The sequence below is a fragment of the Pan paniscus genome, chromosome 16, assembly GCF_029289425.2.
Source record: "Pan paniscus chromosome 16, NHGRI_mPanPan1-v2.0_pri, whole genome shotgun sequence".
Classification (NCBI taxonomy): Eukaryota; Metazoa; Chordata; class Mammalia; order Primates; family Hominidae; genus Pan; species Pan paniscus.
In genome coordinates this window covers 67835284-67855254 of record NC_073265.2, presented here as the reverse complement: position 1 = coordinate 67855254, position 19971 = coordinate 67835284, and the positions used below count along the sequence as shown (strand labels likewise).

The following is a 19971-nucleotide window of genomic DNA, read 5'->3' as shown; positions in this document are numbered from 1 at the left end:
TGTCCTTTCTTTCAGCAAACCCCATGCGAATGAACCTGAGATGACTCATTTGCCTAAAAGCGTCTTCGAGGTGAGGGAAGGCAAAGCCCAAGGACCTCCCCGCTCAAGCACATGCTCTTTCCCCAACAGTAGAGGGATCCTGCGCTAGCGTCCGCCGCCCTCGAGGGCTCAGTCTCCCCAGCTGTACCAAGGGTGCCCGCACTGTCCTGCCTGCCTTCCCTGGGGGAAGGTTGCGAGGCCCGAGGAGATAGGGAAGCCAGGCGGCAGGTGGGGTCCAGACCACCCAGGGGGCGTCGGGGCGGAGCAGCGGGCCCAGTACATCCCTGAGTGGGCGGGGCTCGGCGGGGCTCTCCGCGGGGTCCTAGTGAGCGCCGCCCCGCCAGCAAACCTCGGGGGCCAGGACCGGCGCTCACTCGACCGCGCGGCTCACGGGTGCCCTGTGACCCCACAGCGGAGCTCGCGGCGGCTGCCACCCGGCCCCGCCGGCCATGAGGCGCGCGCCTTCCCTGGTCCTTTTCTTCCTGGTCGCCCTTTGCGGGCGCGGTGAGTTCTTTTCGGGGAAGGAGGGAGGGGCGCCTGGGTTGGGCTGAAAGGGGCTGGACTGGCCACAGGTGGGAGGGAAGGGAGGGTGCCCTGCGCCCGGGGGAGTGGCCCGAGATTGTCCCGGCCAGATGGGGGCGTGGGCAGGGCTGAGCCCACTCGCTGAGGCAGCGGGGGTGGGCCTGCGTGGGTGGGTCTGCCAGGTTTGGAGTGCGGGCCGCCTCTTCTCGGAGCCGCTGCCAGGGCCAGGGCCAGGGCCACCCTCCAGGGCGAGTGTCTGTGGGCTGGGCAGTGGGCTGGATGACACCGGCTTTGCAGGCACCGCGGGTCATCCCCAGCAGTCTGGGAGGCTGGGAGTATACCGACTCCCGCTCCCAACAGGGCCGAGGCTCCTTCCTTGCCTAAGAGGCGACTTTCTTGAAGCGTGGGTGCAGAGGAGCCGGCCACCTGGGCGGTGTAGGCGCTTGGGAGCGAATCTGCTGCTCAGCCTTAGAGAGAAGTCCCCTCCCACACAGCGGTGGTAGAGATGGGGACACTGGGCCGAGAAGGAAGGGGGCTTGCCCAAATCACCAGCCCTGGAATGTTTTGTGCTTTGGGGGTGGATCTCCCGGCAAACACATTTTATGGCACCGCTGCCTCTGGTCACCCACCCGAGGTGTGCCGGGCCTGGACAGCCAGCTTGACTGAGGGCCAGGCTGGTGAAGTTGGGCCTGCCACTCAGGAAGGAGACCCAGCCCTTCTCCAGGTAGAATGCAAATGTGAGGACTGCCTTCTCAGGGCCTCAGTTTCCCCACCTGAATTCCAAGGGCCCTTCTAGCTCCTACAGTCACCCAGGCTTTTCCTCCAAGCCCCAGTCAGCCTGGAGGACCAGGGCTACCTCTTCCTTGGCTAGAGACCCACCATAGGGGAGGCAGGAGGTAGGAGTCAGGGAATATATAAGGAGCTAATAATCTGAGAGGAAGCCATAGCTGGAATTCTAAACTGTGAGTGTGTGTCCAGTTTGGGAAAGCATATCCAATCTAAAAATTTACATTGAAAAAATGGAAAGATATACCCATCATTTTGGAATACAAACTACAGAAAGTAGTTTGTACTACTCCTATAAAGAGGTGGAGCTCTCATCAAAGATGGTGTCTGCAGGCAGTCTGTGTATCGTGGCTCTTCTACTAGCTGGGTGACCCTGTGCCATTTCTTTCACCATCCTGGACCTCAGGTTCCCCATCTGTTCTATGGAGAGAATATGCCCTGCCTACATATTTGGAGACTTGGATGTGTGTGGGGGCCAGTGGCAGTGTTTCTTAGGTGTGGTCCTGGGGCAGCCTGTATCACCCTGTACAGATTTCTGGGTCCCACCCTAGGCTTACAGGATCAGAATCTCTGGGAATAAAGCCTAGGAATCCAGGTGATTAATACACATGATTGAAGAAGCACTAATAGTATGTAATAAGTTCTTTATAAAAGATAAATTCTCTACATAAAAAAAAATCATAGGCCAGGCGCGGTGGCTCACACCTGTAATCCCAGCACTTTGGGAGGCAGAGGCGGGTGGATCACGAGGTCAGGAGATCGAGACCATCCTGGCTGACATGGTGAAACCCCGTCTCTACTAAAAATACAAAAAATTAGCCAGGCGTGGTAGCAGGCGCCTATAGTCCCAGCTACTCGGGAGGCTGAGGTAGGAGAATGGCATGAACCCGGGAGGTGGAGGTTGCAGCAGTGAGCTGAGATCATGCCACTGCACTCCAGCCTGGGTGACAGATCAAGACTCCGTCTCAGAAAAAAGAAAATCATAGCTGCCTTTTAATATAAATATCATGTTCCCTTCCTCAGTTAAGGACATACACCCCAGTTGAAAAATCACTCTGCCTTTCCAGATGCAGAATCTAATCTTTCCAATAAGATTCTGTTAACTGTTACTTTCTGTAGTTTGTATTCCAAAACAATAGGTATATCTTTCCATTTTTTCAATACAAATTTTTAGATTGGATATACTTTTCCAAACTGGACACACACTCACACAGTTTAGAATTCCAGCTATGGCTTCCTCTCGGATTATTAGCCCCTTTCTGGCAGGGAACAATTTTTCCCAAGAAGGCCTGGAAGACAAAACCCTGGGCAGAGGCTGGTGGGGCCCACTCCTCATCAGAATCATTGAATCATGACTGACCCCTAGTGGCGGCTTCTCTGTTTAACTGTCAGCCCAGGGGCTGGGATGTGACCCCTGACCGTGCTGCAGAAGCTTCCACCCATCCTGGGCCACCCCTGCCACCTGGGGGTGAAAGGCCTGTTCCTTGTCCTTTGAGCCCAGCAGGCCTCACAGACATTCAGTAGATTGGAAAGTCTAAGCATGGGCTGGGCTGGGCTCCCCCACCCCTTTTTGGGGGGCAAGTGGGGTGCATTCCAGTCCCCAGTATCCCTGCTGTTTATTCCCACCCTTCAGTGCACCACCCCCCCCGGCCCCCGGCCATACACTCACAAGTACAAACACAGGCGCAGTCATGGGCACACACTGCCCGGGACAGCACCATTTCCAGGCTCTGCGGGGCAGTCTCCTTACAGGGAAGCTAATGAGGCACTGAAGAAGGCTCAGGGGTCAGGGAAGACCTCTGTCGGAAAGAGGCTCCTATACCTGGTTCCTCCTCTGACTTGCTGGGGGCACTTGAGAAAGTTTCTTCCCTCTTTGGTCTCAGTTTCCCCAGCTGAGAAATAGGGGGTTGGGCTAAATGGTCTAAAGTTCTGGGAACCTCTAACTCAAGCCCACAGCTGGTGGTCAAGATGGGGGAGTCCCTCCGGGTCAGCTGAATGCCTGAGAGGCAGGACAGGCCCAAAGATGAGCCACCCAAGCACATCAGGTGCGCTCGGAGCTGAAGCATGAGCCCCACAGCCTGCAGAGCAGCCCTGCACTTGGGAGCCCTGTCAGACCAGCCTGGTGGGACTTCAGAGATGTGGGATCCAGCCTCCCCTAGTATTGCAGGGCTGGGGGATGGGAGCTGCAGATTCTGACCCCAGAGCTGCCTCAGACATGCCAGATGGGCTTGGGCAAGACACACCCCTCTCTATGAAATAAGTCAGTCCAAACAAACATGCTAAAGAAGGGCTGTGGGAGGGACCCAGCTCTAGCCTGGGGCTACAGACTGGCTTCCAGGGTACTCAAGCAGCTGGCCTCTGGGAAAGGGGTCCTGGATATAAGAGGCAGGGCTCAGAATCTAGGCCAAGCATCCATAGGACCCCCCTCTGGAGAGCCCAGGGCAGCCTGGGGGAGGGGCAGCAGGCAGCAGGTGCACTAGGAGCATCTTTCACAAGGCAGTAAATATTGCATCTGTTCCAGATAGGCAGCGAGTTGGAAAGTGGATGAAGTAGGCAGGGTGGCAGCTGCTCCCCACAACCAGGAGTCCAGCCTAGCACCCACCCCTAAGTCCACCTCAGGCCTGCCTAATTGGGTTGGTCTGTGCTCTGGGCCCTCTGGCCCTACCCACAGAGGAAGGGGTTTGGTGCAACTAGGTGAACTGGCCCTTGCAGGAAGATGTAATCGACTCCTGAGCCTGGCAAGCCAGGCAGCCCCTCACCAGCATGCCCACCCCCACCTCTCCAGCCCCCCTTATTCCCTGATCCTCCCACCTGCTTCCCTGCCCCAGCACTGTTTCCTCTGCTCATTCTCATCTCTTTTCCTCCTCCCAGGCTTGCCTCCTCAGATGTCCTTGATTCTCCTCTGAGTCTCCCTTTTTCCAAGCTGCCCCCTCTATGCTTTACACATTCTCCCTGAAGACACTAGAGTACACAAGCCCAAGTCCCTGAACTTCACCTTTACTCCCAGACAGGTGAGGGAGATGACATAAAGACCCAAATGCCACTTGGCAAGGGATCGGGGGTATGCAGAGGGGCAGATTTGAGGCTATGGAAGGTCAGGGGGGCTCCCTGCATGAGGCGGTATTTAGGCTGGGTCTTGAATATGGCTCTGAGCTAAGACCTCTCCTCGAAGCTCCAGACGAGGAGCCAGCTGCCAGCTGGACCCCTCCATTTGGCATCTCAGAGGGACCTTACACTCTGTAGGTCTAAGTCTGAACCCGGAAAATCCCCTCCATCTCAGCTCTGTTTCTTCTTAGGGAAAGCACCACCTCGTACCCATTTCTGCACCCAAACTCACATGTGAGTAATGGGGCTGCTCCCCTGCACTGTAAGTGCTCTGGTGTCAGGAACCGTTTCTGGTTTTTGCTTGCTGTTATCCTCGAAATGTAGTAAAGTCCCTGGCACAAGATAGACCCTCAGATAATTCATAACTGGTGGGCTGGGGGCAATCTTGGCAGAAGAAAGAGTCTGTTCAAAGAAGTGAGAGAAGCTGGGTGTGGTGGTGCACACCTGTAGTCCCAGCTACTAAGGAGGCTGAGGTGGGAGGATCCTTTGAATCCAGGAGGAATCGCTTGAAACCAGCCTGGGCAACATAGCAAGACCCTGTCTCTAAAAAAAAAAAAAAAAAGGAAAAAAAGGAAGTGAGACAGTGAAGGTCACAGGGGGACAGGGGGAAAGGCAAACAGTAGGCTATGGCCAGAAGAGAGAGTATCTGAGTATCTGGGGTAGAGGTAGAGAGGTGGGAGAAAATCAGATTGAGAAAGATAAGCCAGTGTCAGTGGGGAAAGGGCCTTGAATGCCAAGCCAAAACATTTGATTTTTAAGTCCACCTACAGCTCTGAGAGTTGTGGGTAGGGAAGGGCCCTAGACCAGTTTGCTGTAGAAAGACCACTCTGGCACTGTATGGTACATGGATAGCAGGGAGAGACTGCGGGTGGAGAGACCAGGAGGAAGGCAGGGGTGGGGAGGTGGGGACATGGCTGTAGCAGTAGAGATAAGGAGAACAGACTGAGGGACTTGGAAGGTAAAAGATAGGACTAGGACCGGGAACGGCGGCTCACACCTGTAATCCCAGCACTTTGAGTGGCGAATGTGGGTGGATCACCTGAGGCCAGGAGTTCAAGAACAGCCTGGCCAATATGGTGAAACCCTGTCTCTACTAAAATACAAAAATGAGCCGGGTGTGGTGGTGCAGGCCTGTAATCCCAGCTACTCTGGAGGCTGAGACAGGAGAATTGCTTGAACTCAGGTGGCAGAGGTTGCAGTGAGCCGAGATCACACCACTGCACTCCAGCCTGGGCAACAGAGTGAGACTCTGTCTCAAAAAAAAAAGACAGGACTAAGTGGCCACTTGGATGAACCAAGGGAGAGGTCAAGAAGAGACACCCAGTTTTTGTACCAGATATGTAGAGTGGGATGCCATGCACTGCTAGAGGGAAGAGGAGGCGGAAGAGGTATGGCATGGGAGGAGACAGCTGAGCTCTGTGTTGAGTGTATTTAATTTGAAGTCCTCAAGGAGAGACAGGCCTGCCAGCACCTTCGCTGCTTCAGCCAGCCCTAAGGGCACCTGTGCTCCCTCTCAGCTCTCCCTGCTGCCACAGGCTGCAGTGGGGGTCAGGTGCACAAGGGCCCAGCAGGTCTGACTGTGTGTTTTCTCAGGGAACTGCCGCGTGGCCAATGCGGAGGAAAAGCTGATGGACGACCTTCTGAACAAAACCCGTTACAATAACCTGATCCGCCCAGCCACCAGCTCCTCACAGCTCATCTCCATCAAGCTGCAGCTCTCCCTGGCCCAACTTATCAGCGTGGTAGGTGCAGAGGGCAGCTGTGGCTCAGGCTCAGGTGGAGAGGCCGCTCAAGCCCAAGCCCCAGGCGATCATTGGTCAAAGGAATGAAACTACTATAGTTGACTTAGACTTACCAGTACGTGTCAGGGAGGCTGCAGAAAGGTCCATGAAGTTCACAGGTGTCCAATATTTAATGAAGTCAAGGTTTTGTTATAACAAAGAAGAAATGAGGGTAGGAGCAGGATGACCATTGGGTAGGCAGCCAATGGGCCTGCCGTAGACTCTGCTCAGCTGGGTCTCCAGCATGACCATAAGCTTCTCCTCCTTGTCTTTACAGCCCCACCCTATTCTCTCCCCTAGACCGCTCAGATAACCTTACATGCTTCTTACTTGTTGGGAGAAGTAAAAACCAGACTGGGGGAACTGATAGGTACAGAGAGGCCCAGGTGTAGGGGCAGGACCAGAGGCAGTGCAGCACCTATTGAGCCAGGCTGGTGAGGGATGGACAGTGGGCGTGGCTGCTGCAGGCATGGAAAGGAGGAGTGGATGGCAGCATTCACAGGTACCGTTGTCAGGTTGTCCATATGTGGATGTGGGGCAGAGGTGGGGGTGCTGACGGAGGAGGTGCCTGGGAATTTCTCTTCTCTTTGCTGCCTCTGAGTTGGAGATGTCAGAGGGAACCATGGCCTATTGTAAACCTTCCCATGTCCCCATCCACAGGGTTAGAACTCCGTCCCTGGAAGAAGCTCTGGGGGAACATTCACAAGGGGAGAGTGCAGGGCGCTGTGTCCAGCCAGGGGAAAGAGACCACCAAGGGGGCTGACCCTCCTCTGGCCAGGTAGCTGCCTTCTGAAATGCCAGACTCTCTCTCTAGCACGGTTGGCCCACACACACCCAGCCTGTCAAACCTACAGCCCTCAGGAAGGCTTTGGCCAAATTAATGACTGGCTCCATCTCCTGGGAGGACGCACAGCCCCAGGATGGGGAGGGCTGGAGAGCTGTGTACTCTCTGCCCCTCTCCCTCCGTAGTCGGATCAGAAGGAAGGAGGGCTTTCAGCCAGGCTCGCTCAGGCTGGTGTCTGAGTGTTATTGTCCAGCCCAGGGCTTCTTGCTTAATGAGTTGAACCCAGCTGCTGCGGTGCAGCTGCTGCCCTAGTGAGGGTGAACGAGCAGGAGGCTCTGCCGCACTTCCAGACTCAGGCTACCTGGTCAGATCTGCTCTGCCGGCCCTATAGGGTGATAGCGGCTACCAGAAGGAGGAGGGGATGCGGCCACCAGCCCCCACCCATGCAAGTTATATGTCTGAAAGCTTGTGTATACAGTAAATATTAGGTTGTGGGTTGCCAGGGTTTGTTTATTTATTTGAGGAGGGAGGGTTATAGGTACAACCAGTTTAAAGATGGAAATTTTTAGAGAGCAGGTAGGGATTTAGGGCTGGGTAAGGAAAGCAGGCTTGTCAAAGCAGCTGTTTTGTCATTGACTCCAGAGTCTGGTGAGCCAAGCACTCCCTCGCCAGCATCCCCACCCCCACCTCTCCAGCCCCCCTTATTCCCTGACCCTTCCACCTGCTCCCCTGCCCCAGCACTGTTTCCTCTGCTGACTCTCATCTCTTTTCCTGCTCCTGGGCTTGCCTGTTTTGATGTCCTTGACTCTCCTCTGAGTCTTCCTCTTTCCAAGCCATCTCCCCTGTACTTGACACATTCTCCTGGAAGACACCAGAGTACACAAGCTCAAGTCCCTGAACCTCGTCTTTACTCCCAGACATGTGAGGAAAATGACATAAAGACCCAAATGCCACTTGGCAAGAGATTGGGGGTATGCAGGGGGGCAGATCTGATGCTGTGGAAGCTCAGGGGGTAAGTTTAAGCCCAAATATATCAGTAACTACATTAAATGTAAATGGCCTAAATATTCTAATCAAAATGAGACAAATTGCCATGCATTCTTCTTCTCCCTCCTCCCTTCCCACCAACAGCCTGGAATGTGGAATTTGTGGTTAGAGCTCCAACAGTTATTTTGATCCATTCTTATGAGGGCCACACTCTAGGTACGGTGGAGAAGAAAGTTGGAAAGAATCTGGGTACCTATCAGAACTTTGTAGAGCAGAACTGCCATATATGTCTAAAGTGTTAACATGAGAGGGACATGAATTTCTACTTTATTTAAGCCTGTGTTACTCTGGATCACTGTTACTGGCAGCCAAACCTTATCTTACTGATAATCTTATCTAGTTGTAGGTTCCTTGAGGAAATGACTCCCAAAGTGAGATCAGTATGCTGGAAGTTATCTTGATAAAGGAGAGGCAGCAAAAGTAGTACAGACTGAGAACACAAGACTTATCCAAAGTACTAAAGAAGGCCAGGGGGCTGGAGGACAGAACAGAGGGACATAGGGAGGTGAAGTGAGGCTGGGAAACCTGGCAAGACCCCGCAGACCCTGCGAAGGAGCAAGATTTTTATTCTGTAAGTGAAGGAAGCCAAGGAATTAATCTAAACAGGGATAAAATTGAGGGAGGAAATGACAGGAACTTTGGAAGGTTTATTTGGGCTGCGTACGAAGAAGAGATGTATGTGTGTGTATGGTGGCGGTGATGGTGGTGTACAGAATGAACATAGACCAGTTAGGAGGGTCTTACATGGTCCAGGTGAGACATGGATGATGGTGGCCTGGATTATTATGGTAGGATTCATGTATATTCAAAAAATATTTATGGAGTATCCAACATGTTACATACTCTTCTATCTGCCTTATTTTCTCATAGCCATTAGATTCTAGTGGGATGTGGCAGACAATACACAGATAGATAGATGGTGTTTAGGGGTGAGAAATGCTACGAAAAAAAAAAAAAAGGAGACTGGGTGAGGTGGCTTGCACCTGTAATGCCAGCACTTTGGGAGGCTGAGATGCATGGATCACTTTGGCTCAGGAATTTGAGACCAGCCTGGGCATCATGATGAATCCCCATCTCCACAAAAATTTTTTTAAAATTTAGCCAGGTATGGTGGCCTGTGCCTGTAGTCCCAGCTACTCAGGAGCCTGAGGTGGGAGGATCGCTTGAGCCTGGGAGGTGGAGATTGCAGTGAGCAAAGATCACGCCACTGCCCTCCAGCCTGGGTGACAGAGTGAGACCCTGTCTCAAGAAACACACACACACACACACACACGAAAGAAAAGAAAGAAAGGGAGAAAGAAAGAAAGCGAGAAAGAAAGAAAGAAAGAAAGAGAAAGAAAAGGAAGACAGAAAGAAAGAAAAAGAGAAGGCAGGGCAGGGACCGAGGTGCTATTTTATGTAGGTCAGGGAAGATTTCTCAGATAGGATGACATTTCTGATAACAGAAGAAAGTGTGGAAGCATCCCGGGGGGTTTCCAGGAAAAGGGAACAGTGTGTGCAGGAGCAAAGAGGCAGTGCAGGGGAAGTGGAATGAGCAAATGGCGGAGTGTTGAGATAAGAGGTCATAGAGCGAATGGGATGAGGGGTGGTGGGGAGGCAGATCACTAGGGCCTTGTAGACTCTAAGCAGAACTTTGGCTTTTACTTTGGATGAGATGTGGCAGCAGAACAATTAGTAGAAGGGATTGAGATTGTAAAGGGATCACCCTGGCTACCATGTAGAGAATAGACTAAAGGCAGGCCAGGACAGAGCAGGAAGACCAGTTAGGGGACTCCTGCAGTAGTCTAAGTGACAGATGATGGTGGCGGTGGAGAGAAGCAGACAAATATGAGTTGCTTTAGAAGATATAACTTACAAGACTTATTGATGGATCAGAGAGCAAAGTGTCAGAGACAGTGTCCACGCTTCTGGCTTGTGGAACTGGATGGCTAGGGGTGCCATTCACTGAGACAATGAAGCCAAAGGAGGACCAGGTTCTGGGGAAGATCATGAGCTTTGTGTCAAACATGCTGAGTGTGACATGCCTTTGGGCCATCCAAGAGATGTTGGGGTGGCAGTTGGTCACGTGGGCCTGGAGCTCACAGCCTTTTGCACAATAAAGTGCAATCCATTTGTGAGGCTCCTCCTTCCTGGTGAACTGATAGCCCCTTTTCCCTCCCCAGAATGAGCGAGAGCAGATCATGACCACCAATGTCTGGCTGAAACAGGTAAGTGCCCTGAAGGGCCCTGAGCCCCAGAGATCTTTTCTTTAGGGCTGCCCTTTGGTGGCAGTGGACCTGCAAGTGACAGGGCCTTGCCTGTCTGTCCAGGAATGGACTGATTACCGCCTGACCTGGAACAGCTCCCGCTACGAGGGTGTGAACATCCTGAGGATCCCTGCAAAGCGCATCTGGTTGCCTGACATCGTGCTTTACAACAAGTGAGTGGCAGGGTTGGTAGAGGCCTGGTGACAGCCAGGCCAGGGCAGCAGTCCCAGGCCTAAGAGTCATCCAGGCCTGAGTCCAACCCTGAGCCCCATCTCTGCTTTACCCAGCCTTCCAGGCCATCAAGCTAGAAGAGAAACAGAGGTGAGCAGAGCCAGAGCCCTCAGTTACAGATGGGGAGTTGGAGGCTGAGGGAGGGGAGGGGCCTTGTCTGATTCACTGAAGCAGAGCTGGGACCACAGCAGTGTCCTGACCTTGAACCCAGCACCCTTTCTGTGTTCCATACTATCCTTTTGAGCCTCTGTTGCTTTGCCAGTGTTGGTGTTGGTACCACTGACTTACTGTGTGTAAATATCTTAGGCAGGTGGAGGAAGCCAAAGAGACTTTTCCTGAGTCGTGATTACACCAGCAGTAGCTTGAAATGGCTCAAAGTGTGTGGTCTGGGGACAGACAGACCTGAGTTCAAATCTCAGCTGTCCTGCTTACAAGTTTTCTGACCCTGAAGAAGTCACTTAACCTCTCTGGGCCTTGGCTTTCCCATCTGTAGAATGGGGATAATAATAAAACCTGCCTCACTGGACTACTGAGAGGCTTAAATGAGCTATTCCATGGGAAGCCTTAAGAGTGCTTGATGGGCCGAGTGTGGTGGCTCACACCTGTAATCCCAGCACTTTGGGAGGCCGAGGCGGGTGGATCACCTGAGATCCGGAGTTCGAGACCAGCCTGATCAACATGGAGAAACCCCGTCTCTACTAAAAATACAAAATTAGCCAGGCGTGGTGGCGCGTGCCTGTAATCCCAGCTACTTGGGAGGCCGAGACAGGAGAACTGCTTGAACCTGGGAGGCAGAGGTTGCAGTGAGCCGAGATTGCACCATTGCACTCCAGCCTGGGCAACAGAGCAAGAGTCTGTCTCAAAAAAAAAAAAAAGGGGGATGCTTTGATGTTAGGGCTCTCTCCACCACATAGTTGCGAACAAAAGCAGACCCCTCCTTTCAGTGAGGGCCTGGGGGACTGGAAGGGTGATTAGTGGGAAATAATCCCAAAGGGCTCTTCAGTGAGTTCTGAGAACAGGCCAGGCTTTGTGTATGGGTTTCACGATGTTCTCCATGCCCTGACCCTGCCCAGCGCCGACGGGACCTATGAGGTGTCTGTCTACACCAACTTGATAGTCCGGTCCAATGGCAGCGTCCTGTGGCTGCCCCCTGCCATCTACAAGAGCGCCTGCAAGATTGAGGTGAAGTACTTTCCCTTCGACCAGCAGAACTGCACCCTCAAGTTCCGCTCCTGGACCTATGACCACACGGAGATAGACATGGTCCTCATGACGCCCACAGCCAGCATGGATGACTTTACTCCCAGTGGTGAGTGGGACATAGTGGCCCTCCCAGGGAGAAGGACAGTGAACCCACAGGACCCCAGCTACGTGGACGTGACTTACGACTTCATCATCAAGCGCAAGCCTCTGTTCTACACCATCAACCTCATCATCCCCTGCGTGCTCACCACCTTGCTGGCCATCCTTGTCTTCTACCTGCCATCCAACTGCGGCGAGAAGATGACACTGTGCATCTCAGTGCTGCTGGCACTTACATTCTTCCTGCTGCTCATCTCCAAGATCGTGCCACCCACCTCCCTCGATGTGCCTCTCATCGGCAAGTACCTCATGTTCACCATGGTGCTGGTCACCTTCTCCATCGTCACCAGCGTCTGTGTGCTCAATGTGCACCACCGCTCGCCCAGCACCCACACCATGGCACCCTGGGTCAAGCGCTGCTTCCTGCACAACCTGCCTACCTTCCTCTTCATGAAGCGCCCTGGCCCCGACAGCAGCCCGGCCAGAGCCTTCCTGCCCAGCAGGTCACGCGTGACCAAGCCTGAGGCCACCGCCACCTCTACCAGCCCCTCCAACTTCTATGGGAACTCCATGTACTTTGTGAACGCCGCCTCTGCAGCTTCCAAGTCTCCAGCCGGCTCTACCCCGGTGGCTATCCCCAGGGATTTCCGGCTGCGGTCCTCTGGGAGGTTCCGACAGGATGTGCAGGAGGCATTAGAAGGTGTCAGCTTCATCGCCCAGCACATGAAGAATGACGATGAAGACCAGAGTGTAAGTTGCTAGCCAGCCCCTGCCCACCTGCCCAACAGAAAGGGCTCAGATAGTAGCACCAGTTTCCCACTTCCTGCAGTTAATTCATAGGAGACAAGGACTCTCAAACTCTGAATAAGGAATCCAAAATTGAAATGAGTTTGTGTTAAATATTATAGCTTCATGCATCCGGGGAGAGGAAGGACATGCCAGTGATTTAGTTTGTTTGTTTTAGGTGTCCCAGAAGCAAACCCCAAGATGGGGACTTGGGTGCAGGTGGTTTACTTGAGATGTGATCCTGGGAAGCACAGTGAGGAAGGAGGGAAAGTGAGACAGGGAAAGGAGAATGAATGAGCAGGATACTGCCGTGGGTACCCGGGACTCAGTACCCTTGCAGACCCTCTGAGGACCCGTGGGAACAAGCCTCAGGATCACGCCCCTGGAAGGAGGCTGAGGTATTTACCCACCAGCCCCCATTCCCTAAAGGATGAGGGTAGCCCCAGGACTTTAACTCCCCTGTGCTTCCAGATAATGCCAGCCTGCCAGAACAAGCGCCCTTGGTGCTGGAGAAAGCCCTGAGGCAGAGGAGAGAGGAAATGAGGGTGCCAGAAACGGAAGGCTGGGAAGTGACTCTGCAGGCTTTAGGGAACACAGGCGGGCTGGGGTACCAAGCGCATCTGCCCTATTCTGTTCAGACTTGCAAAGAAGCCATTCAAGCACTTATAGCTTCCAGGGCTATAGGAACATCAGTAAAAATACTATGATTACCAGGTAATGAATTAATCGATTGTGCTAACTAGAATTACAGATTTTTATTTATTTATTTGAGACGGAGTTTTGCTCTTGTCGCCCAGGCTGGAGTGCGGTGGCACAATCTCGGCTCACTGCAACCTCCATCTCCCAGGTTCAAGCGATTCTCCTGCCTCAGCCTCCCAAGTAGCTGGAATTACAGGTGCCTGCCACCACACCTGGCTAATTTTTGTATTTTTAATAGAGACGGGGTTTCACCATGTTGGCCAGGCTGGTCTTGAGCTCCTGACTTCAGGTGATCTGCCCACCTCAGCCTCCCACAGTGCTGGGATTACAGGCGTGAGCCACGGAATCTGACCTAGAATTACGGATTTTTTAAAAAGAGGTTTAATTTACTTTCACAGGATAAAGCAATGAGTTCTGGAGTCTGGGTATTTCACATGACTCCTTTGAATAAATAACACTTCTAAGGACAATGTCATAGTAACAACACAGAATGTGGTGGTGACAAATTTTCACACCCATTTCCATACCAGGAGGGAGAGCAAGTTTCATGCTCTTGTGAATGTTCTCATATTAACACCTTCAGATCAGATTCTTTGGACAGGTTTTTACTATGCAACATGGTGTCTGCCCCTGTGCAGCTGCATGGACAAAAGTGGACGTCTCATTCTTATCGTTTTGAGATTGCTTTCCACTCGCTGCATTCTCAAGGAGAAGCGCTGGCATTCCATTAGTTAGCCCACAGAGAAAAGAGCAAGAACAGCCCCAGAATCACACTGTGCCAAGAAAAGAAGAGAAATGCAAACAAATGGAATATAGGACATGAGATATTCTTCTGGTGTAGTTCTTGGACCAGCAGCACCGGCATCGCCTGCGAGCTTATCAGAAATGCAGAGTCTCAGGCCCCAATCCAGACCTGCTAGCTCCAAACCTGCATTTTAACCAGGTCCCCAGGAGATTCCCAGACCCATTGCAGTTTGAGAAGCACAGCTCTATAGGACCCTCAGATTTCACTTTCTAAAACGTTAATTCGATCACGCTATTACTTAGGTTAAATCATTCTGTAGGTCAGCATCACCTAATTCATTGGTTCCCAAACATTAATGTGCAGCCTGGGGCCCTGCTGGCTAAGTGAGAACCACGTGGGCAACGCTGTGGGACCACCCTTTCTGACTGAGCCAGGATCTCTGGGGGAGACATATTGGAGCCTGCATTTTTAACCAATCCCTGGTGGTTCGTGTGCACATTCTAGATTGAGAAGTGCTGGTCTCCTGCATCCCTGGCTGAGCCGGCACCCACCCTGAACTCTTCTGAAGACCTCACCACCCCCTTGGCACTCACGTGCCTTCTGCTCTTTCTAGCTCAATTAATTACAAGCCTCTTAAGGGAAGGAGCCAGGCAGGACCAGTTATTATAATCACCAGTGTTCATTAAGCTCCAATCACACATCAGGTGCTCTGCTGGGAGCTGACATACATTACTGCTAACCCTCCTTGGAATCCTGTGAAGTGGCTTTTAGTAGAACCCCCATTTACAATAAGGAAGCTTTCAAAGCGAAGCTCAGAGAGGTTCACTGACTTGGCCAGTGTCAAACAGCTGGCCCAGGCTCTGTACCCAGATCTGCCTGTCATCCTTAAACTTTCTTGCCCTTCCTAGTTTCTTGCCCTGCACTGAGCACATGGCCGGCTTATTGGTTGATTGACTTTCTTATGGATGGTTGGAGAAAAGAGGCTTTCTTCCCTTCTAGAGCATGCCTGCCCCTAAGCCAGCCCACGCCGCTTCTCACCTTCAGTACTTTTACCCACCCTGGTGATTAACTGGTCACGATAAATAGCACAAAAATATTAAAAGGGGGAAAAACGCACACGCACACACACACACACACACACACACACACACACACCCCGCTTGAAATTAGGGCTGTTAAAAAGAAACCCAAGAAAGCCAAGGAGTGCTCTATGGAGAGAGCTGTGTGTGCCTGCTGAGTCTTGGGGACAGGTGCCAGGCGTGCTTGGTTGCAGGTGTCGGGGTTGGCTTGACACAGGATTAGCCTGCACGTTAGGTACACCATTGACAGGGCCTTGACAAACTGGGTCACTGACGTCAGCATGCCCGTTGCTGCCCACATTTCCAACTCCAGAGCCTCTGCTGATCTCCGAAGCCTTCTGATCCAGCCCGTCTCTGCCAGGGAATGAATGCAGTGTGAGCCAGCCAGGCCTAGGGGTGTGAAAGCAGGCATCGGCAAGGGAGGCCAGGACCCTGGGCACACAGGCGTTTCTCTAGGTTCTCCCCCAGTGCAAAGGAGACAGGCCCATCTGTGGTGGCCCCTCTGGAGGCCAGCCAGGTCTCTGCCAACCTCACACCCCGCAGCAGGGTCTAAGAAGACCAGAGAGACCTGAATGATGCAGCAGGAGGAGGCTGGGTCTTAATTACAGGAAACAGACACTGCTGTGAACAGACTTGAACAAATTAAACAGCAGGATTTCCAGGTGTTCTGTAAGCCCCGGTTTCTCTGCTCTCACTGAACTAGGTGGGAGCCACCTAGTTCTTTCTTTAGCTAGAACCAGCTCAGGCAGTGAGTTTGGGGTAAAAATGAGAAGTTGGGGCTTTGAGATCCTCAGGCCCTATCTCCTATTTATAACCAGATTTTGTTTTCAAATCATAATATGTAGTATTAACAAGCCCTCACATTCCTAGCTTTTCTGTACAGCCCAAGTTCCCAGTGCCCCTCCAATGCTGTGGGGGACAGGCAGGGGTGGAGGTGGAGAACAGCCAGAGAGGCTCAGAGCTGCCCAGCTGAGAGGCCAGCCTGGGACTCAGAACTTGCCCCCCTAGTATGCAGTTCCACGCCTGTGGCCTGTGGAGTCCCTGGCCAGAGAGTAAGGGCCTGACTCGGGGAAAGGAGGGACCCCAGTACTTGGCACCTGTGACCAGCTCCTCTGTCTGCCTGCAGGTCGTTGAGGACTGGAAGTACGTGGCTATGGTGGTGGACCGGCTGTTCCTGTGGGTGTTCGTGTTTGTGTGCGTCCTGGGCACTGTGGGGCTCTTCCTACCGCCCCTCTTCCAGACCCATGCGGCTTCTGAGGGGCCCTACGCTGCCCAGCGTGACTGAGGGCCCCCTGGGTTGTGGGGTGAGAGGATGTGAGTGGCCGGGTGGGCACTTTGCTGCTTCCTTCTGGGTTGTGGCCGATGAGGCCCTAAGTAAATATGTGACCATTGGCCATCAACCCCATCAAACCAGCCACAGCCGTGGAAGAGGCAAGGATGGGGGCCTGGGCTGTCCTCTCTGAATGCCTTGGAGGGATCCCAGGAAGCCCCAGTAGGAGGGAGCTTCAGACAGTTCAATTCTGGCCTGTCTTCCTTCCCTGCACCGGGCAATGGGGATAAAGATGACATCGTAGCAGCACCTACTATGCTTCAGGCATGGTGCCGGCCCGCCTCTCCATCACCATCTCTCTGCACTTCCCCTTGTCCAGTGCCTCACACACTTCTAGATTCTTCCCAGCTCAGAGGCTTGGCATTTGCCATATCATCTTCTTTTTTTTTTTTTTTCTTTTAAACGGAGTCTTGCTATATCGCCCAGGCTGGAGTGCAATGGTGCGATCTTGGCTCAAGTGATTCTCCTGCCTCAGCCTCCCAAGTAGCTGGGATTACAGAAAGCCGCCACCGTGCCCAGCTAATTTTTGTATTTTTGTTGGCCAGGCTGATTTCGAACTCCTGACCTCAAATGACCCACCTGCCTCGGCCTCCCAAAGTGCTAGGATTACAAGTGTGAGCCACTATGCCTGGCCTTCCCTATCTTCTACCTGAACCTTCTTCCTCTTCCCCCAGGGCTTCCCAAGCTCCTTCCACAGCCACATCAGTCAGGGCATGGCTCCAATCCATTCTTTGCTCCAATGTCACCTCCTCTGAGAGGCCTTCCCTAACCACCCAATCATTCTAAAGCAGCCTCCCTACAGTCACGTTACCCTGCCTCCTTCCTCGAGCACTCCTCTGTACCTGTCGCTCTTATCTGGTGGCATGTATGTCATCCACAGCTCACCCACTAGAGTGTGAGCTCCATGAGAACAGGGACCTGCTCCTTCACATTCATGGTAGTATCCCCAGGGCCTAGGACAGAGCTTGGCACACAGTAGGTGCTCAATAAATGTTTGTTGAATGAATGAATGGCTCCTACCCCTCCTTCAAGTCCAGATGCCCCTCCTCTGAGCAGCCATCCCTAGTTCCCCCATCTGAAAGGCATGACCTGCTCCTCCATGACTGCGGTGCTGGTCACTTTCCACTTCTCTCTCATGGCTGGGTTCAGGTCTGTCTCCCACACGGATGCTCTGATTCACTCCTCGCACATACTGCCTTTTGCACAGTGCCTGGCATGTAGTAGGCACTCAAAATATTTGTGGAATGGAGGAGGATGTTCTAAAAAATTCTATTTTAAAAATTATTATACAATAAAATTGACTTTTAAATATATAGTTCTAGGAATTTTAACCCATGTATAGATTGGTATAACCACCATCACAATCAGGACCCAGGAAAGATCTGTCACGCAAAACAACTCCCTCCTGCTATTCCTTTAGAGTCCTGACTCCCTGCACTCCTAGCCCCTGGCAACCACATATCTTTTCTCCTTCACTACAGTCGGGTCTTTTCAAGAATGCCATTTAAATGGAATCATACAGTAGTGACCTTTGGAGACTGGCTTCTTTCATTCAGCATAGTGCCTTCGAGATTCAATCAAGTTGGGTTTTTTTGTATTGCTGAGGAGTGTTCAGTGGTCTGATGTTGACACACATTTAGGCTGTTTCCAGTTTTTGGCAATTATGAATAGAGCTAATATAAAGATTCACATATAGGATTGTGTATGAATAAAAGTTTTCATTTATTTAAACACTCAGGAGGGTGATTGCTAGGTTATATGGTAAGTGTATATTTAACTTTATATGAAACTGTTGAGGCCGGGCATGGTGGCTCACACCTGTAACCCCAACACTTTGGGAGGCCAAGGCGGCAGATCACCTAAGGTCAGGAGTTCAAGACCAGCTTGGCCAATATGGTAAAACCCTGTCTCTACTAAAAATACAAAAATTAGCCAGGTGTGGTAGTGTGTACCTGTAATCCCAGCTACTCGGGAGGTTGAGGCAGGAGAATTGCTTGAACCTGGGAGGCAGAGGTTGCAGTGAGCCGAGATCGTGCCACTGCACTCCAGCCTGGGTGACAGAGCGAGACTCTGTCAAAAAAAAAAAGAACAAAAGAAAGAGAAAGAAACTGTCAAACTGTTTTCTGGAGTGGCTATACCATTTTGCAATCCCACCAAAGTATGAGAGATCCAGTTGTTCAGCAACTGGATTCCACCCTGGTTTTAATTTGCGTGTCCCTGATGGCTAGTGATTTGAACATCTTCCACATGCTTTTTTTTTTGTCTTCTGTATACCTCTTTGGTGAAGAGTCTGTTTAACTCTTTTGCTCATTTAAAAAATTGTTCGTTTTCTTACCATTGAGACTTTCTTTAGAAAACAACTTTATTGAGGTATAATTTACATACCATAAAATCCACCCATTTTAAGTACAATTCAGAGTTGTCGTAAGCTTATCACCAGAATCCAGTTTTAGAACATCTGCACCACCCCAGTAAGACCCCTTATATGCATCTACACTTAGTGTTGAGTTTTGAGAGTTCCTTATACATTCTGGATACAAGTCCTTTGTTGGATATATAACTTACAGTATTGTCCCAATGGGGGACATTTGCCAAGAGTTGAGAATGCTGTAATTGGAGGCCTGAGAGATGGGTCCCAATTCTTACAAACATTTTCCATTCCACAAACTGTCTCCTTTTGTTTGGTTTTAATATGGGTAAACAGCACATTCTGGAAATAATAAAGGTGACTCTCCATTTGCTGAATGCCAGGAGCAGAGTTTATGACAGAACTTCCTCCTGCAATAAAAGGATGTCAAAGAAGCCAACATCAAGGTGCCCCCCATCCCTGGTGGGTGGTCAGAGAGGGCAGGAGGCTCCAGGGCACCCTGCCTGGCCAATCAGTGCACATTCTTGGGGTTGCAGATGGTGGCGGGGAACGGGACAGGTTCTGCAGGGGACTAGGGTGGGAACCCCATTGCCCTCAGATTGCTCCATCAGAAGAGCAGATGAGGCTGCACACAGTGGCTCACGCCTGTAATCCCAGCACTTTGGGAGGCCAAGGCAGGAAAAGCGCTGAGCCCAGGAGTTCCAGACCGGTCTGGACAACCACAGGGAGACGCCCCTCTCCACAAAAATAAAAAATTAACCAGACATGGTGGTGTGTGCCTGTGGTCCCAGCTACTCCAGAGTACTCAGCTACCTGAGTACTGTGGTCCCAGTACTCCAGAGGTACTCAGCTACCTCCCTGAGGTAGGAGGATCACTTGAGCCCCGGACGTCGAGGCTACAATGAGCCGAGATGGAGCCACCACACTGCAGCCTTGGTGACAGGGTGAGACCTTGTCTCAGAAAAAGAGCAACTGAAGCCTCATTTTAAATTCTGTCTTCTTTATCTTTAATTTTGTTGGGAGAAAAGATGAGTGTTGGGAGAGAAGCTGAGGCAGGGCTTGGAACATGTATGAGGTCCAGGGTAAAACCCCTCAGTTGGCCTTTGGAATGTGTCCAGACT

General features: G+C 51.9%; 1 protein-coding gene across 3 annotated transcripts in view; it reads left to right on the top strand.

Moving 5' to 3' along the window:
• CHRNB4 (cholinergic receptor nicotinic beta 4 subunit) overlaps positions 1–18139 on the top strand; it is a 43064-nt gene extending 24925 nt beyond the window's left edge. The window contains exons 1-6 of one of the 3 annotated variants that reach the window (XM_003813816.7): positions 229–543; positions 6046–6194; positions 10227–10271; positions 10374–10483; positions 11615–12593; positions 16279–18139. In XM_003813816.7, the coding sequence (XP_003813864.1) occupies positions 489–543; positions 6046–6194; positions 10227–10271; positions 10374–10483; positions 11615–12593; positions 16279–16437 (1497 nt within the window). In that variant the 5' untranslated portion in view covers positions 229–488 and the 3' untranslated portion in view covers positions 16438–18139. Of the gene's footprint in view, positions 1–228; positions 544–6045; positions 6195–10226; positions 10272–10373; positions 10484–11614; positions 12594–16278 lie in introns of those variants that run through there. The other 2 variants (XM_055098215.2, XM_034939247.3) reach the window with 2 other exon arrangements.
• Positions 18140–19971: the final 1832 nt, after the last annotated feature.